This window comes from Alosa sapidissima, chromosome 14, assembly GCF_018492685.1.
Source record: "Alosa sapidissima isolate fAloSap1 chromosome 14, fAloSap1.pri, whole genome shotgun sequence".
NCBI classification, from domain to species: Eukaryota; Metazoa; Chordata; class Actinopteri; order Clupeiformes; family Clupeidae; genus Alosa; species Alosa sapidissima.
The window spans coordinates 14,633,271-14,660,680 of NC_055970.1; the positions used below are offsets into that span (position 1 = coordinate 14,633,271).

The 27,410-nt window shown below is 43.1% G+C and overlaps 1 protein-coding gene across 3 annotated transcripts; it reads right to left on the reverse strand.

Annotated features, from left to right (window-relative positions):
* Positions 1 to 98: 98 nt before the first annotated feature.
* On the reverse strand, positions 99 to 26,410 carry rtkn2 (rhotekin 2). 3 transcript variants are annotated; one of them, XR_006022180.1, is made up of 13 exons: positions 26,211 to 26,410; positions 19,540 to 19,685; positions 17,318 to 17,367; positions 16,583 to 16,636; positions 15,963 to 16,080; positions 13,361 to 13,558; positions 9,774 to 9,868; positions 9,290 to 9,396; positions 8,821 to 8,952; positions 8,332 to 8,485; positions 5,040 to 5,147; positions 696 to 1,370; positions 99 to 662 (listed from the first exon to the last, which is right to left on the reverse strand). XR_006022180.1 is itself a non-coding variant. In XM_042061356.1 (12 exons), the coding sequence occupies exons 1-12, from the start codon at positions 26,241 to 26,243 to the stop codon at positions 766 to 768; spliced, it is 1,800 nt and encodes a 599-aa protein (XP_041917290.1). In that variant the 5' UTR covers positions 26,244 to 26,410; the 3' UTR covers positions 99 to 765. The 3 variants fall into 3 exon arrangements, 2 of the variants coding, with proteins under 2 accessions (XP_041917290.1, XP_041917291.1); XM_042061356.1 differs by having other exon boundaries at positions 99 to 1,370; XM_042061357.1 differs by lacking the exons at positions 19,540 to 19,685; positions 26,211 to 26,410 and adding an exon at positions 19,343 to 19,377 and having other exon boundaries at positions 99 to 1,370.
* Between the last annotated feature and the right edge of the window lie 1,000 nt (positions 26,411 to 27,410).

The window sequence follows — 27,410 nt, forward strand, 5'->3', positions numbered from 1 at the left end:
ACAAATACTTTTCATACTAAATTATAGGCTATAAAATTTTTAATTTTTTTTAATGTGTGTGTCGTGGGGGGGGGGGGGGGCGGGGGGGGGGGGGGGGTAGTTGTGCGGCCCGCCAGCCAATTTTTGAAAACCCAATGTGGCCCTTGAGCCAAAAAGTTTGCCCACCACTGCTCTAAGAGCACTATCAGCTTTGGGTGCAACATGACAAAACTGTCCATTTATAGATCTGATCTTTAGCAGCAGTGACATGTTTGTAATAAAATACACAAAAAAAGGGCTGCGTATCATTAAAGGCAACCAATCACATAAATCATTTTATATCACAACATGGTAGTGACATCTGAAGGACTTGCTTAACAATATTATCATATTAATTAAACCATTCAAAATCCAAAACTCTCAAAACATAGATTAATACCAACATCAACACCCCTGATGCCTGACTTCATTAAAAGTGGCAGACAACGATTAGATACTACAGATAATGGGTTAGGATTAGAGTAAATGTCACTGATAATGAGTAGATACTACAGATGAGGGGTTAGGATTAGAGCAAAGGTAACTATAGTAACTGATGGGATATTGTTTAAGATAACTACAGTAGCTGATTGGTTATAAGTATATTGGAGATAAGACTGGTTCAAATGGGTTGGGGTTTAGGGTGCTGACTAGTTCAAATGGGTTGGGGTTTAGGGGGCTGAGATGCAGGGTCAGGGTTGGGGTTTAGGGTGCTGAGATGCAGGGTCAGGGTTAGGTTCAAAAGGCTCAGAAGGCTTTAGGGTTCATGATCTGCCTGAACGACTTCCTCAGTTTGTGCCGGGGGGCAGGGACTGGTGGCTGCTGTAGGCTCAGTGGAGGGTTCCTATTGGTTGAGGCAGTTGTCTGTAGAGCGCTTTGGTTGGAGGAAGCTTTTTTCTGCAGCTGTTGTATGACGGAGGAGAACTTGCTGTCAAGAGACCGCCGTCCTGACCGAGGAACCGCCTTTAACTCCTTCCTCTTCTCCAGATTGGACGATGTATCTGTAGAGAGGTTCTCCTGTGGCTTTAACACCCTCCTCTTCTCCTGATTGGACGGCTGGGATGACACTGTCGGAGTGGGCGGTGCATACGGCAGTTTGTCCTGAGGGGGAGGCGGGGCTTTGCGTTTCTTGTTTCCCCGAGCGACTGGACTGAAGCAGGATTGGTGGGGCTCCTCCCCTGGAGACATCACCACCTTCTGCACCACCAGGGGGCGGGAGCCCTCAAACATAGCTGACCAATTAGGAGGCTCCAGTTGCTCCTCCTGACCAATCAGAAAGCGGCCTCCAGTGTCCTCGATCTTGTTGTGGATGATGTCGGTCACACTCTCAAACTTGCCAGGAGAGTTGATGCCTGCAAAAACACACACACACACACACACACACACACACACACGTTACATCATCCTGTACCCATAGAAACACCCCCAGTGCCCCCCTTTACCCTGTGTGTAAAAAGTTGTAGCCTTGTATTCATACATCAGGGCCTAAATTTCACTGCAGGATTGCGGGTATTGCGCATAATTTGTTCAAGTCCCGCAACTCTAGCCATTATAATGCGAGAAATTCCTGCATACACTTTTACAGCCCGTCTGATGACGTTAATGTAATCAAAAAGTGGCGTGAATGCGGTGCGATTGACCGGACGGATCAACTACCGAGTTGAATTGAACATAGCCTCATGTAGACGCAGACACACACACAGAGAGAGAGAGAACCACTTTGCGCTTACGCAAATAGGCTACGCAACCATGGCAAACTTTTACACCTGGAGAGCGCTCCTTGATAACCATCCTGCTAGCTCAGGTCACGTCTGCCAGTAATTTGCAATACCCCAATGTTGAGGACAAATTTAGCACGTAGCTACACTTACCATAATATCCCATGTAAAACGGTTAGCTTGCTAGCTAGCCAACTGTGGAACTTCAGTATAACATAGCCAATTATCTCACCTAGTAGTAGGAAAAAGGCTACGTTCATATTACAAGTGATAGAATGAATGTGTGACTTATGTTTAGTTGATGTTATGAAATGTAAAGTTAAGCTTGCCGAAATTAGTTATAGTCAGCCACGGCAATTTGACTGTGCCTACATTTGTGACATTTCTGTTAGTAAGAAAGAGCAAAAAATAGGAACATACAGTAATGGTCACATTGGGTGGTTCAGGATTTTGGACATAGGACCTCATTTCCAAGTTAGCAAGTGTGATATTTATCAGTGGAGACTGTTTTCAGCACGGTTCATCCAGTCCTTCTAATTGCAGAGTTCGCAGGTGCTAGGCTAGCGCAAGTCATCGGTATGTGTTAGCCTGCCACTAAAAACAGTCTTACCCACTCCAAAGTACACCCGAGGCAAATTCCAGACAATCAATGTAAATGTCTGTGTTGATAGAATAGTGTAAGAAATACAACTACCCTCGCATTGCGTTGCAATAGTTATACTTTGTTTCCTGAAGTTGGTAGTAGGCATTTAAGCAACGCAGCGGCGGACTGATATTACCAAGGCTACTACTAGGTATCCCCATAAAGTGTCCCAGTGACTTCCATTTTACTTCCGCTACAAGGGACCTATCTTTCAAAAAAACGGGACGTTAGCGGGAGTTAATGGAGAGATAACAATTATTTTCTGGTCCAGTTTGAATTGTGCCACGAATTTCACATATGATGTGTGTGAATTTAAAATATAATTTCTCACGTCAAGAAAGTACTGTTGTTCAATAGACTTCAAAAGTTATGTTGGTTTTGTGCGAATCCGCTCAGTGGACTACATCTCTCCTCTCGAACGATGTACGTCACCAACGTAATGAAACGATAAGATTAGCTGTTATGCTAGTTAACGGTTGCATCTTGCTGCCTGCTATGTCACTTAACAGTATCTAATGTACAGTCTATGGACGAATACAACATACCTGATGTGTTTAATCCTCTGACTCATGGTATTTTCATCGGCAAGGAAAGCCCAATTAAGACCTGTTGCTGGTATGCTTGTACAATCTAGTGTGGCTGTGAATGAGCTAACTTCACTAGCACGACTGATGGGTTTGTAGTCGTTGGAATTACGATCTTTCACAATGTTGTAATTCAATAGTTACGAAACAAACTGCAAATGTCTTTACATGAAAAATTGTCTTTAAAATTGACATATCATATGGGTAATTCAAGGCACAAGTCAACCGGGACCAGAAAATAATTTATTTTTCGCCATAGACTGGCGTTCAAATTTTTTTGAAAGATAGGTCCCATGGAGGCAAACGGAAGGGGCGTCACTGGGACACTGGAGTGCGCTTCTATGTTTTTTCGGCGCAATACTACTAACCAGAGCAAGTATAATTCCACCGCTGCTAAGAAACTAGTCCCTCAAAATGTAATGCGATCATTGAAATGCAAGGATAGAATAATGTTAGAAATAAAACCATCAACACAGTAATTTACATCGATAGTCTGGCGTTATAATTCATTTGCCTCGGGTCTACTGTGGAGTGGGTAAGAATGTTTTTAGTGGCAGGCAAACACATACTGATGACTTGCGCTAGCTTAGCACCTGCAAACACTGCAACTAGAAGGACGGGAGGAAATGTGTTGAAAACGGTCTCCACTGATAAATATCACACTTGCTAACTTGGAAATGAGGTCCTATGTCCAAAATCCTGAACCATCTCTTTAATCCGATAAACACACAGATAACTCTTACACCAACCTTATTTTGTGCCCTTTATTCAAATTTGTTTCAAGATTTAGTAAGTATAAGTCATTTTCGCTCCCTACTAAGATACATACATTGAGATAGCAGAGCTCTATCGAGATGACTGGCATCATATGTTATGGGTCATCATAAAGTTAGGAACGTTTATTTTTGGTGACTTAAAACATTTCTGTTATACACCTTTCCTGAATTTAGGAAAACAATGACTATGGACCAGCTGTTCTGTAATGACTTTCTAAACTAGTTACCATAGTTACTAAACAGATAAGCAATTGCGAGTTTCTCCATACGATACAGCGGCCACTGCCGCATATCGTCTACCCACTCCGTAGGGGTGAATAGCCTTGGGTAGCGAAGTACAATATTGCAATCTGACCTCCTAATGGCATTTGTCGTTTTTCTCCCAAGTTAGCCTCTATCCTCTTCTGCCGTGTTATCCCAATGAAGCTAACTAGACGTAGCTAGCCGACCAGAAGTTTAAAGACAACGTGGAATTTAAAAAAATGGGTGGGGCTGAATAAGGTGAATTGTTTAGTTTCCTGTCTAGCTAGATCCGGTGTGGTCTTGTAGTTGTTCTAACGTTACTAGTTGTTGCAACAGCATGTGAAAAAACTACAAAGTTTGTTACACCAAAAAGAATGTTAATCTCACGATAAAAAAATTGATGCCGTTAAAACAGGTTTACGTTAACGCCGTTAATAACGTGTTTAACTGACAGCACTAGAACCAACGCATTGACCTAATCTCAATATGAACCAACGCAATTACCTAATCACAATATGAACCAACGCAAATTATCTTTTGGAACTTGATCTTAATGCCTTAATTGATCTTACTACAAAATGAGGAAAAATCCAACCTTTAAGGACACCAATTTTCTTTGTGAATGAATAATGTATCATAAATAAAAAAAGTTTCCTAAAAAAAACAAACAGGGGCCATAAGTATTCATACCCCTATGTTAAATTCCCATAGAGGCAGCAGATCTTTATTTTTAAAGACCAGTTATTTTATGGATCCAGGATACTATGCATCCTGATAAAGTTCCCTTGGCCTTTGGAATTAAAATAGCCCCACATCATCACATACCCTTCACCATACCTAGATATTGGCATGGTTTTATTTCAGTTAGCCCAATAGTTGGTTTGATTTGCATTGATAGATGATCTTATAGAAAGTACCCCATGCCAATCGTGAGATATGGTGAAGGGTATGTCATGATGTGGAGCTATTTTAATAGCCAACTGGACTCACTGCGACATGCTTAGGGGTTAAGGTATGGGGGTGAGGGTTGAGGGTTAGGGGTTGAGGCTGGACTCACTTAGTTCACTGTAAACAGTTTCTGGCTGTTTTGCTTGGAAGAGCGGTGGTTTTCGGGGAGACAAAAGCTCGATCTGCATGAGCTCATCACAGCACTGCTTCCAGGAACCTGAACACACACACACACACACACACACATTTAACACATACCCATTCAGGGATTCAATATTGAGTGTGTGATCCAAAGTTGCACAGGTAGTGTGTGTGTGATCTTGACTACTTGCATGTGTGTGTGTATGAGTGTGAGATCCTTCCTTACTCAGGTCGAGAGTGTATATGTTGAGAGAGTGTGTGTCTTAACCAGGTTGTGTATGTCTTAAGCAGGTTATGTGTGTGTGTGAGTGTATATGTTGAGAGAGTGTGTGTCTTAACCAGGTTGTGTATGTCTTAAGCAGGTTATGTGTGTGTGTGTGTGTATATATGTGTGCGTCTTACCCAGGTTATGTAATAATAATAATAATACCCAGGTTATGTAATAATAATAATAATAATAATGTTTTATTTATATAGCGCCTTTCTCAGACTCAAGGTCACTTAACAAAGTCAACACAAACAAAGCAAGAGAGCACAAAAACAAACAGACAGTCAAAAAAAGGGGCATTTGCGATGAGTCAAGCGGTGGTGGAAGGTGAAAAGTGTTCCTGAAACAGAAAGGTCTTGAGGTGAGTTTTGAAGAAAGGAAAGGAGGGACAGTCACGGAGGGATTGAGGAATTCCAGAGCTTAGGGGCCATGGCGCTGAAAGACCTGCCACCTAGGGTAGAGAGTCTGGTGCGGGGGACAGAGGGGAGATTTTGATTAGAGGATCTGAGGGAGCGGGAAGGAGTGTAAGAGATCAGAAGGTCAGGAGGGCTTTGAAAGTGAGTAGTAGAATTTTGAATTTGATTCGGGACAGAACGGGTAACCAGTGAAGCTGTGAAAGAATAGGGGTGATGTGTGCAGTTCTGAATATATTGTAGTCTTTGAAGTGATTTAGTGGGGAGGCCAATGAATAAGGAGTTGCAGTAGTCTAGGCGGGATGGGTCTGTACATCAATAGTAGAAAGGAAGGGGCGAAGGCGGGCAATGTTGCGGAGGTGAAAGAATGCAGTTTTAGTGAGGGATTTAATGTGGGGGTTGAAACTGAGTGAGGAGTCGAGCAGTATGCCAAGGTTTCTGACAACAGGAGCGGATTTGAAAATTGTACCATCAATGTTCAGACTGAGACTATGAGATTTGGACAGTTGAGGTTTGGGGCTGATGAGAAGGATTTCGGTTTTATCTGTGTTGAATTTTAGAAAGTTATCTTGCATCCATAGCTTTAAATCAGAAAGGCAGTTAGTGAGTGAATTGGGAAGAGGGTCAGTGAGGGAGGATGTAGTGAGATACAATTGGATGTCATCGGCATAGCAATGGAATTGAAGGCCATGTCTACCGATGACTTGGCCAAGGGGCAGGATATATGGAAGCGAAGGGGCCCAAGAACAGAACAGACAGGGGATGTGGCAGACTTGTGTGGACCCAAAGTGACAAACTGTTGTCCTCCATTATTCTTATGGAGAGAAGTATCTATAAGCAGCATCAATATCGATAAAATCCTACCTCTAGGGAGAGAGACCATGTGTGTGTGTGTGTGTCTTACACAGGTCTTTTGTGTATTGGGAGAGAGAGATTGTGTGTCTGTGTGAGTGTTGGGAGAGTGTGTATGTATGTGAGTGTATGTTGGGAGAGTGTGTGTGTGTGTCTTATGCAGGTCGTGTGCGTGTTGGGAGTGTGTGTGTGTGTGTGTGTCTTATACAGGTCGTGTGTGTGTGTGTGTGTCTTACGCTGGTTAGAGACCGACCGATCGATCGGCCAGCCGATTTAATCGGCCGATTTTTGCTAAATCGTGTCGATTTTTAAGTCAGGCACATCTGCGGGCAGCTACTTGGAACACAGCGCGAGGTTCTAAAAGAGACGGTCTATTTAGAACTAAGAAAATCTTTGGTTTCAAGAAGGAGCAAGACTGTCTACAGGTAAGGCATCAATTTTTACATTCCAGTGTCTCAAAGTCGTATATTTTCTCTTATGATTTTTCTTATGTTGTAATCTGTGATGTTGCTTCATTTACCGAAAGTGCGTTGGGAATGCGCCGGCAAACCCCCTCAATGCTGGACCCCGTTTTTCGAAAGCATTGTTGCTAACCAGTTAGTAGGTTGCCTATGGGAAATTGCATTGCAACCAAGTAAGTTGCTAACTTGCAACAACACTGTCGAGAAACACACCCCTGGTGACCAGCGTGATGTTTCGATCTAAACTATAGTAACGGACAATCTAAGTGAAAATTTAACAAAAAGAGGACGCAAATCTAACATGTGAATGCTTTAACACTGTCATCCCATGTCCATTCGTTTTCAACTGAATCGGAGTTGAAGAAGAAATGAAAGTTGCTTAGCGTTGTGGCTACGAGTGTGTTGGGAATGCGCCGACTATGCAAGCCCCCGCCCTCAATACCGGTGACTGCTATGTTACGATCTAAACTTAAGTAACGGACAATCTAAGTGAAATGATTGAGGAAAAAGAGGATGCACAAATAACAAGTGAACGTTTTAAAACATTGTCATCCCGTGTCAATTTGTTTTCGCAATGTATACATGTTTGATTTGATGCATGCTTACAGCATGCTGGGGGACGGAGTTTTATATTGTTGAAACCTAGGTCTGTGGTAAGGCATGGAAGTTCCACAGTGAAACTGTATAACCTGAACATGTATTTTTGCCATTTTGAAGTAACTATCTGAAGTTGTCACATCATGGAAGTCTTCTTGCACTCTGTTAAACATATTAAAATGAATAATTAATAGACTAACAGACTGCAAGAAGTCATACATTTGTTAATTCTTGTTATGAATAGATGAGTAGGCCCCTACAGTCATTTTTATATAATAGCCTACATAATATTTCTACTATATACATACATATATAGTGTATATATAGAACATATGTTATATTATGTTGATTTTTTAATGTTCAATTTTCAATAAATTGTGTGAAGTGTTGTGCCTCCTCTTACTAGTATGATTTTTAGCATGCCAATTAAGGATAATACGATATTATTCGGCCCTAAAACACACTCCCCAAAATTCGGGCCAAAAAAAAATCGACTCCGACCACTAAAAATCGATATCGGCTTAAAAAAAAAACAAACAAATCGGTCGGTCTCTAACGCTGGTCGTGTGTGTGTGTGTGTGTCTTATACAGGTCGTGTGTGTGTTGGGAGAGTGTGTCTGTGTCTTACGCAGGTCGTGTGTTGGGAGAGTGTGTGTGTGTGTGTCTTACGCAGGTCGTGTGTGTGTTGGGAGAGTACAGCAGCCCAGTCATGCAGGTCAGGGGCAGGGCCTCGGAACACATGACTGCTGGAGGCGGAGCCAGGAGTGCTGATGGTCATGGAGGCGGAGCCATGCTGGTCCCTCAGGATTCTCACACACGTGTCCTAAACACACACACACATGCATGTACACACACACACACAACGATGTACACACACACACACACAACCATGTACACACACACACACAACCATGTACACACACACACACACACACACGCACACCCATGTACACACACATGCACACCCACGTACACACACACACACACGCGCGCACACACACGCACACCCATGTACACACACATGCACACCCATGTACACACACACACACACGCGCGCACAACCATGTACACACACACACACGGTAGTCAATCCATTTTCAATGTATGATGCAATGTCAATGTTTGAGACAAATGTAGGAGTTCCAGTTGCTAGGTTACCATAGTGATGGGCAGCGTGAGGAATGGGGCCAGCTTGGCTTGGACCTCTTCAGGGCTGAACCAGCAGCTCAGCGTCGCCCCCTGCAGCTCACAGTGCAGACTGCAGGACCGAAACACTCCCTCCACACACACCTGCACACACACACACATTCAGATAACACGGCAGGACTCTCACACACACTCACTCATTCATAAAAGACTGTAGGACTGTCACACACACACACACACACACACACACACACTCTCTCTCTCACACACACATAGCTAACACTGTACTGCCAAATACATACATTCAGATAATATTGCAGAACAGTAACACACACACACCTGCTGGCAGAGGGTCCGGCTGTGTGCTGGCAGCCTCCACATACACACACACACACACACACACCTGCTGGTAGAGGGTCCCGCTGTGTGCTGGTAGCCCCCCCCCCCCACCCCCCTCCCCCCTCCCCCCACACACACACACCTGCTGGCAGAGGGTCCCGCTGTGTGCTGGTAGTCTCACACAGTCGGGCTGAGCGAGCAGGCGACAGCACACACTCCCGTACAGGGGTAACCATGACGACGACTCCGCTGGAAAAGCCAATCACAAGAGCTGCATGAACACCAATGTGTGTGTGTGTGTGTGTGTGTGTGAGAGACCACTGCACATCTGATGTCGTTCTACAGTTGCTGAGTGACATTCAAATGTTCATGTTCAAATCTGCAGTGGTCTCCTAATGACCGTCAACTCATTCGAATGACACTCAGCAACTGTAGGATGACATCAGAAAATTGTCCAGTGGTCTCTTAATTATTTCCAGAGCTGTATATTTTATATATATATATATATATATATATAAATAATATATCCTATCTGGGTGATGAGTGTGTGTGTGTATATTACCGGTCTGGGTGATGAGTGTGTGTGTGTCGTATCGGTCTGGGTTGTGTGTGTGTGTGTGTTGTACCAGTCTGCGTGACGTTGAGTGAGTGAGACAGGAAGTCTCGCCCAACCTGCTCCAGGCCCAATGAGGTAAACGCCAACAAAGAAAAGGACACGCCCCTAAAAACAACACACAAATCAGCAGATAGAAGCCCAAGTCTACATGAAAGTTTGTTTCACTGTAACAGGTTCAGCGGTCACATATGCTAGTCAAGGAATCTTACGATGTCGTTACATAGTCATAACTATGGACATGATGACTGCACTGCTCGGTCGTTTCAAAACACCAAGGAAAAAGCTTTCGTTTCGGTGGCTGAGAGCATGTCCGCTCTGCAACGGCTAAGGGCTTTCTGGAAATGTCAACGGGGTAATCGGAGGTGACTCCACGCAAAAACACCAAGGGCTCTATTTTGCACTCTAGCGCAATTGACTTTGTATACTCGCGCTTTTGTCTTTCCTATTTTGCAATCAGCGCATATTGGAATTTTCCCTCCACAGGTACATGTGCGCCCACGGGGGCGTTTCAGCGAAAAGAGGGGGCGTGTTCCGGCGCAAATGGTCCCAGTTGATATTTTGCAGTTTCAGAAAACAATTCCGCCACAGACCAGGAACCTCCTGGTCTAAAGTCAGTGGCGCAAATTCAGATGCTATTTTAAGGGCGCATGCATGGCCACAGGCCTACAGGAATGAATGCTATGCACACCGATCTAGACACTCTGTGCACAGATGGAAACATTCAAAGCCTTGATGATATTTGTCCGTTTCCTGGGTTTGTTCGTGCATTGGTCAACTAAAAATTTAGTAGCCTATATAGTACATCTACATGCAATATCTTTACAACAACAACGCGTAATTACGACCTATTAATTTGGACAACTTTATACAGCCCTATAAAGGCTAAAGTTACCTTTAGTTTTGTTCCAATTTACCGTTGTGCATGGCTTTAAACATAGTGTGCTTTAACATCAGCCTATAAGCATTATTCCAGCTGCGCTAAGGTTTTGACAAGCACCACAATTTTGCCTACCTTGTTGTAGCCCATCTGAAATAACTCCCAAGCTTTGCTATGTTCCCTCCATCCTTTCGTTGTTTTCAAAAAACGTTTTATATCCATGATGGCCTTGAAGTCTTGAGTTTGTGAATTCGCTTAAATAAGCTTATTATGTGCTGTTAACCAGCAACCATAGACAGTAAAAGAAAGCAGGAAGTAGCCTTGGCTACAATTTCTGTAGTTGCTGCGTCCATTCATTGTTATTCTCTCTCCTGCTCAAACAAAAGTTGTGCGTGCATTAAGTTGATGATAACGTGTTTACAAACTCTACTTTACATAAAATATTGTAAATAGCCTATTGTCATGCAGTTAATGGGATACTGTGCAGAGTCGGAAAGGTCAACTTGGAAACTGTTTCTGTTGCCTGATGGCAAGGTACAGCCGTAGCTTACACCTGCAGGAGCGCTTGCTTGGGCGCCTGTGTTGCGCAATGCACTTTGCTCCGCTCATCTATACGACGCAGTTCCCATTTAGGAAATATTAGAGGACTTAATGAGACGTGATGTTGAACTGCATGCCAATGCCATTTAACCCAAATGCCCCAGCAGCAGCATGGGAGAGGAGAGCTTATCTGACAGATCTGCATTGTCTATACTCTATAGTGAGGTAGATTACATTGCAAAAATATCACCATGCATTCATAACCTCGTAATTCAGTGAGAGTGATCCCAAAACATCGGAAAGTGTAATTTCTGTATTACATTTTCTCAAGAGGAAAAATCAATAGCAAACTGTTCCCAACTGACTATAGCGCTGTGAACCGTTCCTGGCTGCGTCTGGCAATTCCGCCATCATAATACGCTCTGATTGGTTTATTGCACGTTACGCCCAAACCACACCCATGATTAATGTAGCTACTTCAGACCACCCCATTTTAGATTTGCGTCGGGCGCAACAGTCATGATCCCGCCGGTAAAATAGAAACAGCGGCCAAGATCCGCCCACAAAGCGATTTGCGCGAAGTCAATTGCGCTAAAGTGCAAGATATAGCCCCAAGTTTATAATGTTTCTCCACACTATGAGTTAAACGAGCACGGTGGTGTCTCATAAGGAACCAACTTGTGTTCCATAGGTCTTGGAATGATTTTTGGAGTGTTTAGAGGTCCCAAACGCGCTTAAAAGCTTGCCCCATAGGTTAGCTTTATAGCTAATTTCGAAAGGCTGCAGCCAGGGCAGATCTCCGGTTTGATAAAAATCAATTTTTGGGAAAACGATTTGAGTGAAAGATGGCCGTATTTTCCCTTTAATGCTAAAGTTGCTAATTGTGGGTGAACTTAAAAAATGTGACCTGCTTCTGTCTATGGTGCTGAGGAGTTTGTTTTATTAGCTCTCATAGGAAAACCAAACTTAACTCTAACACACTAACTCTAAACACAAAAAACACGACATGTCAGATGACAAATGTGTATAGGGCAAAACATCTGATGACTGCATTTCATTATCAACAGTTTGGCAGGCGTGATTATCCAAAATCTGCCACTTGCACTTAAAGGGAAACTTGGCAGGATTTCCGCCTCTGCTGGAGAAATTGTGCATTATGCTATTTCAAACTGTGGAAAAACGTAACGATAAAGCATATGGATTTGTTTACAAGCTAGCAAAACGGTTAGCATAAGTTTGGCAGACAATGTGGATGTTACAAGGTAAGAAACACGATTTAAAAAGAGTTTCTTGTTTCTCACTTCTCTTTCCGGGACGGTAGTCGCAATGTTGCAAGGTTGGTTTTCCGCCTGGGGACGCTAGGGGCAGCGGGAAACAGGTCATTTTCACCGGAACAGGTCATTTAACCATCCAAATGATTTCTAAACGGGTTTATTACGTTGAAATAGTTGCCAAGTTCCCCTTTAAAACATTTTGCACTAACCTGTTTGCACTATTTATTTTGGTTTTGAGTGGTTGGTAAGTAACACCAATTATTTTTGTGTACAAATCTCAGAGCCTAGGCAGCCTACAGAGACACGTTTTTTGACAGCCTGCTTAAGGGGCGGGCAGCTAGCGGATCGTTAGGAAAGATTAGATGAATGTGATAATTTATATTTGAGCCTGCAATCACTGATAACTTTAAGTAAGCCTATACAACAATAATCTCTTACATATTGTTTATTTGTAATATTTTAAGATGTTCATGCAGAAAAGTTTGTATTATAATGTTTCACCACTAAATGAGAATGTATTTTTGTTGAAATTGATTTACATGGTATATGGCATCGGAAAAAGTATTGTTTAAGAACCGGCATCGAAATCAAGGTATTGAAATGGGCACCATATCGAAACATTTTCAACGATACCCAGGCCTACCCTGATCTCTAGAACAAACCTGTATAGGGAGCTTGATGGTCATGTGTGATCCACTAAGGATGTGCGTTTTCTTAGTGTGTGTGTTGTTTTCTAACTGGAAATTAGATCTGAAGAAGGTGCAGGGGATCATAGTCGGAGTGCTCCAATATGAAAATACATTTGGAGCCAGTGTGTGTGACCACTTTGTGTCTGTCTGTAGGTCTGTCTGTGTGTGTGTGTGTGTGTGTGTGTGTGCGCGCGGGCGCGAGTGCACACGTTCTTACGTTGGCAGGGGGTGTGTCTCTAGGAAGTCATCCTGCATAGAGTCGGGCTCTGGTTGAAGTTTCCTTCCTGCAGCCTTCCCCAGAGATGAGCGAAGCTTATTGGCCAGTTTCCTGGGCGTGGCAGTGAGGGGTGGAGCCTCCCCCATGGAACAGCTGTAGAGCTCTAGCCTCAAGTCGAAGTCCGACTCCACCTCCTCACTGACACACACACACACACACACACACACGCACACGCACACGCACACAAACAAATATTGAAAAGGACAACATACACTGTTAGGAAGCGGAAAGTCCGAAAGCTCTACTTGGGTCTAAAGGGTTGACTAAACGAAAGCCTCCTGTAACACAACATAAAACAAACAACACAAAGGCTAGCTATCTGCTAACCCTACACCTTACGTATGGTGTAGAATAGGGATCGACCGATATGGATTTTTTTAGTGCCGATACAGATTTTTTGCCATCAGCCTTAGCCGATGACCGCTACAGCCTGCCGATTTTCTTGAGCCGATATTTGGAGCCTATACTGCTTTTATTTTGCTCCCTCAATTTACATCATACAAATGACACATAATTACACAAATGATGGTAACAAATGTTATAAGTCTCAATTTAAAAAAGGAACATTTATTGAATTTATGGATGGGTGCACTGAATATGGTTAACTGTGCAAAATGCTTTCATCAACATCTTACAACACTGCCTTGATGATGCATTGCTTGCTGACATATTATAAGACATAATTCAAGTCATCACAAAATGTCCTTTGTCAACACATTTAAATAATATAAGAAAACAATAAGCCTGAAAAGTAGCTATTGAAATAAAGTGCTTGATTTGTAATTTGCATGGTTTCAATTTTTCTATGTCTATATTTTTCTAAAAAAAAGCTGCAAGATTTGTCAACCACAGAACATAAATCAGCAGAGGAAAATAACGTGGTGTCAGATGTTTCTGTTCTAAACGGCATCAACATCAAAAGGTATAAAAACATCTCTCAAAGTTTTAAAATCTCTCCTTCAGGTAGCGCAGCACTCTCATATCGCTGTGATGCGTGTGTCCCACTGAGTGAGACAGACCAGACGCACACACAAACTTCTGTTTGGTAGCTGACGAACCACCATTGAACTGGATGATTGATAATGATAACATTAGCAAACGGCTCTAAACAAGTAAGGCATACACGGTATGTCTGGTACATGATAAACGTTAACACGAATTAATATTCAACTACATATAACACGTCTCATTATTAAAGCTCTGATATCACTGCGATAGCAACTCGGCCCCGCTCGAAGGGAAAGGGGGAGGGAGACGCACACACCACACGCGTCCAAAACTCCAGCCAGGTGGTCGCTAAATAAAAATCCCACAAATATCTCGGAACAACGTCGTCATTACTTAATCATATGATTGACCAGTGTCCATAACAGCTACCGCTAAAGCATGCATACGGATAGCCTACAACATAGCTATTTGCAGCTCCCTAAATACAATGGCAAGCAGTTTTATGGAAGAGGCATTCAGGGAGGGAGAGGGAGACGGAGACACACACACACACACCACACGCGTCCAACACTCAGCCAGGTGGTCGCTGAATAAAACTCCAACAAATACCACGGAACAACGTTGGCATTACTTAATCATTTGACCAGTGTTTTTAACAGCTACGCTACCGCATGCATATGGATAGCCTACAACTTTGCAGCTCCCTAAATACAATGGCAAGCAGTTTTATAAACAAGGCATTAAGCATTAAATAAAGTACCTATCTATCATTCGCGTTTCCCATTTGGACCCACAAACTTGCTTCCACCTTCAAAGTTAATGGCAATATTTCAGCTAAGTCAAACAGTTAAAAGATGCTTTGAAAGATTAAAGTTTACTGTTGTCTTGAAGAGCAGGCTTTCAGTACTCAGCTTGCGGGGGAGGGGCAGTCTGCACGTGAATTGCAGCGTCTCCAGCAACACAGAGCTGCCTGTGGACGCTTGTATGTAAATAATGCGGAAAAAACTATCGGCGAACGCAGCCGCTTATCGGCCGATGCCGATACACGTAAAAAACGCAAATATCGGCCCGATATATCGGTCGATCCCTAGTGTAGAACTTGGTAGTAGGTCCTAACTGCTCGTGAATGCATGCGTGTGTGTCAGCTTGGCAGGAGCCTCACAGAGTGGTCAACATACTTGTGGCGTGCTGGCACTCTCTGCCCGGCGTTCATGGGTTTAAGAGTTAAATGGTTCACTTAAAGTATTATTTTATTGCTGGTGATGTAAATCCAAACGTAAGTCCATAATATTCAAAGGCCATGAGCTACGCAAATGTGGCTAAAAACAAAGTAGGAAGAGCCTTGGATCCTCCAGCAGGCCTCAAAACCATTTGTCTCCCGATTGATAGGACAGGTGTGATGGACAGGTGTTATTAACCAATTAGCCACAGGTAGTCACATCACTGAAGCCCCGCCTTTCAGTCAGTGATTTCCCTACCAAGTGACTAACTTATCCTAACACACACACACACACACAAACTAACTTGACTGGCCCACAACAGAGACAAAGACACACACACACACACACACACACACACACACAGTCAAACTCACAACACACTCTGTCCATTGAAGCAGATGTCCGTCATGTTCCGGTCCACCACCTGCATCTCAGAGTCCAGAACATGGCGACCCAGAATCATCAAACTGAACACAGCGACGGATCGCGAACCTGCAGACAGACAGACAGTCAGACACACACACACACACACGTCTCTGTACACGTGGGCAGTCCTAGCGTCTGCCGTCCTGCCGCTGGCAGTCCTAGCATCTGCTGTCCTGGCATGGGCAGGGGATGGCGTGGGCAGTGCTAGCGTGTGCAGGGGATGGTGTTGGCAGTGCTAGCGTGTGGGCAGTGCTAGCGTGTGCAGGGGATGGCGTGAGCAGTGCTAGCGTGTGCAGGGGATGGTGTTGGCAGTGCTAGCGTGTGCAGGGGATGGCGTGGGCAGTGCTAGCGTGTGCAGGGGATGGTGTTGGCAGTGCTAGCGTGTGGGCAGTGCTAGCGTGTGCAGGGGATGGCGTGGGCAGTGCTAGCGTGTGGGCAGTGCTAGCGTGTGCAGGGGATGGCGTGGGCAGTGCTAGCGTGTGCAGGGGATGGTGTGGGCAGTGCTAGCGTGTGCAGGGGATGGCGTGGGCAGTGCTAGCGGACAGAGGAGGGAGGGACTAAAACTTACTTCCTTTGTTGTTGAAATGATCAGAGTCTCTCCACATGAGTGGAATTCGCAGACCTGGAACATAAGCGCACACACAGCTCACACAAACGCACACAGCTAACACTTCAACATAGTTCATCATCACTGAATGTTATGACATCACAAACACACACTGAGTGACTTATCACAAACACACATACACACACTGAGGTCCAGATGTACTAACGCTTTTGCACCCACTTCAGGCGTATTTGTTTCGCAAAGTGCAAGTAAAAAAATGGCAATGTATGTACAAACAGGCTGCACTGAGGTAAAAGCGCAGACTGCAGACTGCCTGTTGCCGGAGCTGAGAATGTCAAATTGCGCTTTTCCGTCTCATGCATACACATGGTGTATAAAGGTGTTGATCTAATGTCTATCTTCACCTGAAAGGGCAACTCTTCCTTTGTGAGTGTGTGTGTGTGTTTCAGTGTGTATAAAGGTGTTGATCTTACCTGAGAGGGCGATTCTTCCTTTGTGTGTGTGTGAGAGAGTGAGTTTGGGTGAGTGTGTGTGTGTGTTACTTGTAAGTGCAATGTGAGAGTGTGTGTGTGACAGTGTGAGTGTTTGTGTGAGTGAGCATGAGTGTTTGTGTGAGTGAGTGTGACTGTGAGTGAGTCAAGTTAAGTCACATTTATTTACATAGCACACTCACACACTTAAACGCAATGCAATTGACCCAAGGTGTTCAAAGTGTGAGTGTGAGTGTGATCTCACCTGAGAGGGCGACTCTTCCTCTGCAGCCTGGCCGCTCTGGGGTTCGGGGCCTGGTGAAGAACACAGCATGTTTACCTGTAGGTATGGTGTAAGTGTTACCTGTAGGTGGTGTGTGTGTGTTACCTGTAGGTGTGGTGTGTGTGTATGTATGCGTGTTACCTGTAAGTGGTGTGTGTGTGTTACCTGTAGGTGTGGTGTGTGTGTATGTATGCGTGTTACCTGTAAGTGGTGTGTGTGTGTTACCTGTAGGTGCGATGTGTGCGAGTGTGTGTTTGTGCGTTGTACAGCATGTCTTCGTATGCGTGTTACCTGTAGGTACGTTACGGTGTGTGTGTTACCTGTAGGTGCGGTGTTTGTGTGTGTGTGTGTGTGTGCACGCGCGCGCACACGTTACCTGTAGGTACAGTTTGTGTATTACCTGTATGTGCGGTGTGTGAATGAGTGTGTGTGTGTGTGTGTGTGTGTGTGTGCTACCTGGAGGTGCGATGTGTGTGTGTGTGTGGTGTGTGTTACCTGTAGGTGCGGTGTGTGTGTGTTAGAGCTTAGATCGGGCCCGACCCTACCTGACCCTACCCCGTGCACGTTGTGTCCGAGCCCAGCCCAGCCCGACACATTAACTGTAATTATGAGCCTGAGCCCGATTTAAACATGACAATTTTTATAACTGACATTCTCAACTAAAATTCCGAGTTGTTTGAATTACAGAAATCTGTTTAGAAGGATCTTAATGAATAATGCAACATGGACGAAGTATAAGTATGTAGTATATATACTCTTTTGATCCCATGAGGGAAATTTGGTCTCTGCATTTATCCCAATCCGTGAATTAGTGAAACACACTCAGCACACAGTGAACACACAGTGAGGTGAAGCACACACTAATCCCGACGCAGTGAGCTGCCTGCTACAGCGGCACTCGGGGAGCAGTGAGGAGCTAGGTGCCTTGCTCAAGGGCACTTCAGCCGTGGATGTGGGCATGGGAGAGCAGTGCTCAACCACTTCCCCCGCTCACATTTTTCCTACTGGTCGGGGATCGAAACGGCAACCCTTCGGTTACAAGCCCGAAGACCTAACCAGTAGGCCATGGCTGGATAGATGGATACGAATGAAGAAACGTAAGCTACTTACAACGTAAAATGGCCTTATGTCCATGCAGCAAAACTCAACGCATTTCTCTGTGAGGGCTTGTCTCGCTCTCAGGGGTAGCCTATGCTTGGAGAAGTAACAAAAGAGGACATTGAAGGCTGACTATCATCCTCTCTGCCATGGCAAGCTGCTTCATGTGTCTTTTCCTTTTCAAAGTCCCTGTTTTTTTGCTGTCAGAGCAGCGTGCCGCACTTAATGCACTCGACAAAGCCAACACAACAAACACATATGTTGTCACTGCCCACAACTTGTTTAAAATGGGGCCATACCTCCGACTTTCCTCCAAACTTGCTCAAAGGTAATTCTCCTGTTTTTTTTATCTTGAAGCTCCACGTTGCAGTTAAGCTACACAACCCAGCACAGCAGGCCCGTTGTGATGCGTGCGAGTGGAGACACTGTGCATGACACGTGTTGCATTTTGTAACTTTGTAGCCTAACTGTAGCGACTTTGCTAATATATATATATATATATATATATATATATATATATATATATATATATATATATATATATATATATATATAAATAATATTTCTGATTATGGCATAGCTTTCTCTCCATCTAATTAGGCTAACTTGTGCAACTTTGTACACAAAGCATACTTTGCTAAAAATTGTTACTAAGGCATACTTTGCTAAAATATATAGAATGTTTCTGATAATGGCATAGCTTTCTCCCCACCCAATTAGGCTAATAAAATAGTGATAAAAAAAAAAACACAACACAAATGCTTGACCAAGGGCCCGGCCCGGCCCGAGGATAGTAGCGGGAAATATCGGCCCCACCTGGCCTGCGGGTTCCGGCTCGGGCGGAGAATCTAAACTCTAGTGTGTGTGTGTGTGTGTTACCTGTAGGTGCAATGTGTGTGTGCATATTACCTGTAGGTGCGGTGTGTGTATTCTGGCATTGGAGGTAAGGATGTTCTTGTGTGTGTGTGTTTGCACGCACATTACCTGTAGGTGTGTGTGTGAGCGCTCGTGCATGCGCGTTACCTGTAGGTGCGGTGTGTGTGTATTCTGGCACTGGAGGTAAGGGTGTTCTTGTGTGTGTGTGTGTGTATGTGTGTGCGCATTACCTGTAGGTGCGGTGTGTGTGTATTCTGGCACTGGAGGTAAGGATGTTCTTGGTGGCCTCCAGTTTCTGCTCTTTGTGGGTACAGAGCTGCAGGAGTCTGTACGCCGCGTCCCTTACACGAACCTCACGCTCATACACATCACGAGCCTACACACACACACACACACACACACACACACAAGGGTCAAACAGAAATGATACAAACCTCAATAAGACACCGTTTGACATGTTTAATTCACTGACCTACAAAACTGAAAGTACAGAGGAAGATTGTGAAAGTTCCGCTTATTACGAAGCTGAAGTTGCCCGCACATTCAGAATCCCGTTATCAGACATTCTCTGGTAGAAGCAAAGATTGTCTAGTTAGCTTTATCAACCGTCTAGAAGCTTTGTTATTGTTTACGTCTATGGTGCCAACTGCTAACCTGACTCTCGCCAGATGAATTTCGTTCCGCTTAGCTCCGCCTAGCGTCACTCACATCCATCTGGGACCTCTTCCGTTGAGAGTGATTTCTGCACCAGATTTTATGGTAGAGCCAATCAGGACGCAGGACGGGAGTTTCATAGATGTGACATAGGGAGGGAAAGTGAAAACCAGCGCCCCAAGTGGTTGCGTTCCTATCGAAGAGCAGCTCCAATGTTAAGTCCCATAGACCTATTTTTAAAAAAATATTGTGAAGCCAAATCAGCGATGTTATCCACCAAAAATATTTTTCATTGTCTATACAGTAATAATCTTTTAACTGTGAAAATGTAAGACACTATTTTGCCTTATTTAAAAAAAATCGAAATTGCTCCTTTTGTTTCATAAACGAACTACAAAAGAAGTCACGTGACTTTACCCTTCGACGTTACTCACGGTAGCATGGTTTGTTTATTAGCCTTAAAGTTAGCAACTTACCTGATGTGTTTAATCTAGGGCTGTCAATCGATTTAAATTTCTAATCGAATTAATTACATACTCTGATTAATTAATCGCATAATATATATATATATATATATATATATATATATATATATAAAAAAAATTAAGTTTAAATATTTAAATAAAAATACATCATTGAATAATCAGTATTTGTGACATTAAAGTTCAAAAACTCTTTTATTATTATTATTATTATTATTATTATTATTATTATTATTATTTTCACTGTTCAAATAATGGCCATAATAATCTATGATATGACCTTGACTGTGTCTCAAATCGCGTACTTCTGCACTTACAATACCTAATTTGAGTGCATGAGGGTGTTCACACTGAAAATTCCAACGACACGAAGGGCGCTGCAAGTTCCCGGATGGTGCACTCATAACGGTCAAAAAGCTGAGTGTGCAACGCTGGACACTTTTCGCCCTTAACGGACGCCATCTTGGCCAAATAGCGGAAGGGGAGGGAGCGTTTTCAAACTCGTGGTAATCGCGGTTGAGAATGCTGAAGCAGCAGCAGTGGAAAACAGACTTTACGGAGGTACAAGCAAGTTATAACATAAACGGTTCATGTTTTGACACAGTATGACCATGTCACTGTCGAATTGAGGACGCTAATAAAGTTATATTAAAATGTTTGCGATCGTCATTTCCGTGAAGTGCATGGAGTTAGTGTTTGATATGAGACAATACTATTTTGTTAAAATTTGCGCACTCCGCCAGTAAGCACACAGTGCACATAGTGTACTACACAAAAGTGTACTCACATAAGTACACCAATTGAGACAGACTCCTAATATGCGGAGGAAGTAAATTCAAAAGTACTTCGGGAAGAAGTTTTTTTTCACATACAAGGCACAGATATAACCTAGGGGACACAATGAAAATAATTTAACACTTCCCTCAATGTCAACACTATTTCTTTGCATTGATGTGCGACTTTAGAGTTGACGAACTCCGGTGATATGCAAATTCCTTGCTGCAGACATTGCAGAGGCCTTTATTTTAATCAATACTTTATTTTCATCAACACAATCAGACCATTTTTTAAAAGTAAATGTTCCAATCAATGATCTACTGTAGGCAGCACATTTTCTTCTCTCTCCTTCATTTTACAGTCTAATGGTTACTGACTAGAACGGCTCGGGGTCAAAGGTCATACGGAATCGATTAATCTGCACTATTTTTTTTAATCAGTTATTTTTTTCTCAAATTAATTAATCAAAATTAATCAGTTATTTTGACAGCCCTAGTTTAATCCTCGGACTCTGATCCTTTTCATCTGCAAGGAAAGCCCAATTAAGACCTGTTGCTGGTAGAAGCTATGCTTGTACAATCTAGTGTGGCTGTGAATGAGCTAATGTAGCGCGACTGATGGGTTTGTAGTCGTTGGAATTACGATCTTTCACAATATTGTAATTCAGTAGTTACGAAACAAACTGCAAATGTCTTTACATGAAAAATGTTCTTTAAAATTGACAAACATCATATGGGTAATTCAAGGCACAAGTCAACCGGGACCAGAAAATAATTTCTTTTTCATAGACTGGCGTTCAAATTTTTTTGAAAGACAGGTCCCATGGAGGCAAACGGAAGTGGCGTCACTGGGACACTCAATAGCGTAGAAGCGACTGTGAGACTGTTATCAGAGTCACGGGTTGGCTTCGATGTGAGTGGTTGAAGTAGCACGTCAATAGATGACGGACAAGTGGCTTATCCAATCATATGCAAGCATTTTTTGATTAGGCCCAGCCTTCTGAAGCAACACTTCAATGGATTGATCCCAGATGGATGAGTGTAGTGATGGCAGTCTGACAATGAAGCCTCGATACGTGCTTCAAACCATTAACTACAATTCCATTTGAACCACTGCTCCGAAGGTTGCTTTGGTACGGAAAAATCACGTGACATATGACGTCCGAAGCAGAAACTGTTTCATTCTCTGAATGGATCACCTCAGTGGTTTACAGCAGGGGTCCCCAACCTTTTATGTACCATGGACCGGTTTGATTCCTATTTTTTTTTTTTTTTTTTCACGGACCGGTGGGGGGGGGGGGGGGGGGGGGGTCGGGGGTTCCATGTTCCATATGTGTTGTGCATGCATTACTTGAAAAGAACTAGCTCCAGTTATGTATGAACAGTGAAGGTAACGATCTCTTGTGAAAAACGTGAACTTGAAGAAGTGAAAATTGAACAATATGAACTATGAATATTGAACAACTTGAAGCTAAAGTGTGAACATGCTTAACAAAATATGGGAACAAAACATGGGAACTAAACGTGCATTACGAATATAATCAGTGTGAGTCCTGCTTGTTTCCCTGCAACAAGAAGCTTCCATCTGGGGGTGATGGAAGACAGTGGACACCCTCAGTGTGTTTGAAATGTCCAGTCGATTGCGCAATTTGGTCTTAGTTGCAGTCATTGCCGAAAACCCGGCCTCGCATAGATACGTGGTGGGAAACGTTTTCAGCGCTTTTACGGCTATCTCGGGATATTCTGCTTTGGTTTTGATCCAAAAACCCGCCAGAGGTTTCCTTATACACACTCTTAAGACCACCGTCATTTGCTATTTCGATCAACTGCTCTTCCTCCTGCGCTGACAAGTTAGGACTATTCGGGATATTGACAAATGGGTTGCGGACCCACTCAATGGTTTGCCATAGCCTGGCTAGCGCCACCACTTCTCAAAGAGACGTGGTCTGGGAACCAAACTTTCATTTTCTCGTATTTGAAAAAAATGCCCAGATCCGTTTATTGGGTGCCACGGATGTCTATCAAATGCGTCTGTGCATAGCTCATCATCGTCTTGCTTTCCCACCTGTTCTGTGATTGGTTCCCTATCTCAGGCGAAAATGCTTTTTTCTGTAAGAAATCTCTGCAGCGGCTCTCGCAACTCAAACACTCTGGCCAGTGACCTGCTAAAGATGCTTGTTTTTTGTTGCTCATTCTAGCAGTTTAGCTAACTTCGTGTGACACTACCGTTCGCAAAGAACTGATCAAGTGAAGTGAGCTGACCTGAGGCTGCGCAGCGCTGAAGGCAATATGTAAAAGTGTTGAAGGCGGGACAGACAGACGTAAGAAAATAGACCTTGCAAAATGCTCCCATGAGTGCAATCAAACAACTGCATATAGACCTATGCCATGTAAAAACGTAACATTATATCGAATTAAATTTAGTTTAGTTCACATGCATTTTTTTAAACTCATGTCGTAAGCTACGGCCCAGTTAGGAATGTCCTGCGGCCCGGTGGTTGGGGACCGCTGGTTTACAGCACCACCGCCTCACGAACCAATCGTGCTGCCACTGCAACGGGCAGGGCCTCGTTTCTAGTCTGAATTATAACGCGCTCAAAGCATAAACACTTTAGGCTAATGCACAACATTGCGTTTGGTTCGTAGTCTCTACTGTGACAAGCATAGTTTGTTCGTATTGATTTATTTTTATTACAATGTAAGAGAGACATGGGAAAACTTTATTCTGATGGCTTCTGATCAATCTTTATTTGTAAAAAGAATGATATCCCATTCTTATTCATGTGCACTACGTATGTGGGGGGATGGGGTGGTTAGGTGCGTGCACTAGATTTATTTCACTAGTAAAGCTTCCTGTCCACTATCTAGCCTGGATAATTTAGATGCAGTCTTGGCTTTTCACCAGGAGAGGTCGCAGTTACTGAAGCTTCGAGTAATGATCCCATTTTCGAATCAACTGTTAAAAGTGCTTCAGTGCTTCACCAAAGCTTCATTTGCCCATCACTAGATGAGTGGAGCTAGGCGGAACGAAATTCATCTGGAGAGTCAGGTTAGCCAACTGCAGCCTTGAAACTAATAAGGATGGTAGCTAGGTTACTAATTAACGTTATATAATAATAATTAATGTTAGTCATTACATGTCGATGTCGTTACACCTGTAATTAATACTAGGGTGACCAGACGTCCCCGGTTTCCGGGGACAATCCCCGATTTCGGTGAGCTGTCCCCGGCTGGAGCTGTCCCCGGAAAAGTCCCCGGTTTTCACTGTGACTGACAGACCCGAAATGGGAATAAAAGAAAGAAAGAAAACACTGACCAAACGTACAGTTGCGCACCCTTCACGCACAGTCTCAAGCTAGTCAAAGACATAGGTCAAAGCAAGCGCTCAGACCTCAGAGATGTTCTAGAATGCCCATATTTCTGGTAGGCTATTTCGATTGGTGGAGTAGCAGCGCGGTAGAATCTTTGAAATGAAACCACTTGTGCAGGGGACTTATTAAACTAATTCATCACGAATGTGCCAGCTGCTCAAGTCCAGGTGAAACTAAAATTGCGGAGTATGCTACTCGTCACACATATAGCATACATATAATACGCAGGTATCACGTGAACGGCCGGAATCTAAGCTTTCCAATGACATTAGCGCCAAGTTGCTGTGGTAAATGGTACGCGAGAAAATTAACAATGAACTTATGTAATAACTTTAGCATCGGTAAGCTTACAACAAGCGGTTCCTGAGTAGTCCGGTTTTGAAATTGCAACACATCTCTACAGGGTCTCCAACTTTCGGTCAAAATTATAATGTAGAACTATTCTCATGTAAACTATTTACAAACATTTTTGTAAATTGTTTAGCCAGAGTAGGCCTATTCCACCATGGTTCTCATATTGCCAGATTCCAGACAATCACCTACAAATATGATGGCCTATATTTCTACTGGCATGCTTCCTAGTGACATTAACACAAAAATATAAAGAAAAAAAAAAATCATGAGACGCGAGTTATTTTTTCTTGATATAAGACTGACAACACATAGGCCCTATTAGCAGAGGCGGACAGAGTACACAGCTTCATTACTTGAGTAAAAGTACAGATACCCTTTGCTAAATTTTACTCAAGTACAAGTAAAAGTACAACAATATAGCACAGACTGTCCTGAAAAAAAAAAAAAAGAAAATAGGCATTACAATGACCAAACTAGCTAGATTAACTAGCCTATCTGAACAACACAGCCACTAGGATATAATTTCATGGAGTGCTGAAATGTAGCCAATACTATTTTGGACCATTTCTTTGAAACTGTGAAGAAAATATGCTTTGTGGTTGGGCAATATCATAACTTATTGCAATATTATAACCATTCCACCTGTTTGTGCATGGTTAAAATTCTGAAGTGCAAGTTTAGGCTACAGCACAAATATTTCCATCCATAGATAAGAATAATCAAATCTAACCTCTGAATTTATTTTAAAAGTGCACCAAATTGATGCATTTCAACGTTAAAATATACCAAATTTTCTTACAGGGAGCATGCCCCCGAACCCCTCTACTTGTGGACAAGTGCAAGTCTAGTGACACCCCGGACAGTGTCCCTGTTTTAAGTTTACAAAAATTAAAACATTACATGTTTTACGCTTCTCAACTGAAAATGTCCCCGGATTTTGTCTCAGAAATTTGGTCACCTTAGTTAATACACAATCACCGGACCCACACACTTAGCATTTGACTATAGCCTAGCTACACAAAACAAGACACAGGACATTAACTCGCTAATCGAACCGCTTAATGGAGCAGGTTCCATTAACGTTATCTTCATAGACGATCTGTATGTTTTGATCAGTAGGTAGGCTTCACTGAGGGTAGCTAAAATAGGGTAAACTGCACTTTTTATTGAAGCATTTACTAACTGGAATTTCCTTTGAAAACATTGCAACCATCTTCAGTTACCCATGAGAAAAAGCGTAGCGCAAGTTTAATGTTACATCTACCTGTTGTTCGTCTGTATTCCTCCAGTCAGTCATTGCGACAGGAAACCCTTTTGAAGCGAAGTTAATTTCGCAGATTTTGACTGCCCTAGAGAATGCACAATTGTATCCCAGGATATGCACCAGACTCTGGTTGTGTTTTGAATCTCCCGCTCGTCTCGGGAAATGACACAATCTAGCCAGTTCACTGCCCTTTCAGGGGTGACCAATGCGCAGGACTGTACCAATTTTCTGATGTCAATGCAACAGGTCATATTACTGGCAGTATTATGACCAACAAAATTATCCTAATAGATAACACTTGAAAAGAAAATCGCGTAAAATGCTATGGTGATAAATTAAACCATTAGGCCTATTATCATATCCGCCCAAATGGTCTGCGCCAGGAGTTGGATCCGCCCTGAAATCTGTTCTTTGGACTCCTGATTCTACGGAGTCATATCAATCGCGGATGTTTCGTGTTACATGTCGATAAATAAGTGCAATTTGTCAAGTCTTCCAGGAGTGCTATGGGCCTGAGCACGTGTCCACTTTGCCCATGCATTAATCCGTCTATGACCTGAGCCCGTAGGCTACAATGACTTTCATTACAGAAACAGGTCTGATTTTAATGCAGTTTCATCTGAGGTCAAAAAGAGCACAGCCATCTATTGTTTTTCAACTCTATCCCTTGTTTGCTAAGATTGGATTCTCTGAATATTTTCATGTAGCTACTGTAGATGATGAATTCCCCAAATAATTAGCAATTTCATGTTAAGAGGCATTGATGATGTAATTCATCATTTGTCCACACAGCAGTGCTCGAATTACGTGGGAGCCAGAGGGAGCCGAGCTCCCATAGAGTGAGGACTGGCCCTCATTAAAGCAACAAAGTCAAAAACCTGAGGGGGTCTCTCATATCTGAAGGTGTCTGGCATTGCAATTTAATCTTAAACAACCGCTCATTATCCATCCCTGTGCGATCTCTTACCATTAAAGACGTTAAATAAAAATATAGGCTACTACGGGAGATCTACCCTACGCTCTTGAACGCAGCATGACACTTCACCACCACACCACTAGACTATATGAGCAAACCGTATACGATCGTTTTGACAGCACTCGCAAATCTGAAGTCGTCGCCCTGCTTTGATGCGAGTGTTTTGTCTATTTACATAGGCGTTCATTGGGCTAGCCTAAATGGTTTGATATGTGCTGAAAAGT

Bases quoted from the DNA above. Each gene is read 5' to 3' on its own strand.
- rtkn2 (XM_042061356.1), bottom strand. From the start codon at position 26,243: ATGACTGACTGGAGGAATACAGACGAACAACAG. The intron at 9,869-13,360 runs GTAAGAACGTGT...TGTTGTTTTTAG, and splicing joins GAGACACACCCCCTGCCAAC to GGGCGTGTCCTTTTCTTTGT. The intron at 1,371-5,039 runs GTGAGTCCAGCC...GTGTTTTTGCAG, and splicing joins AACTGTTTACAGTGAACTAA to GCATCAACTCTCCTGGCAAG.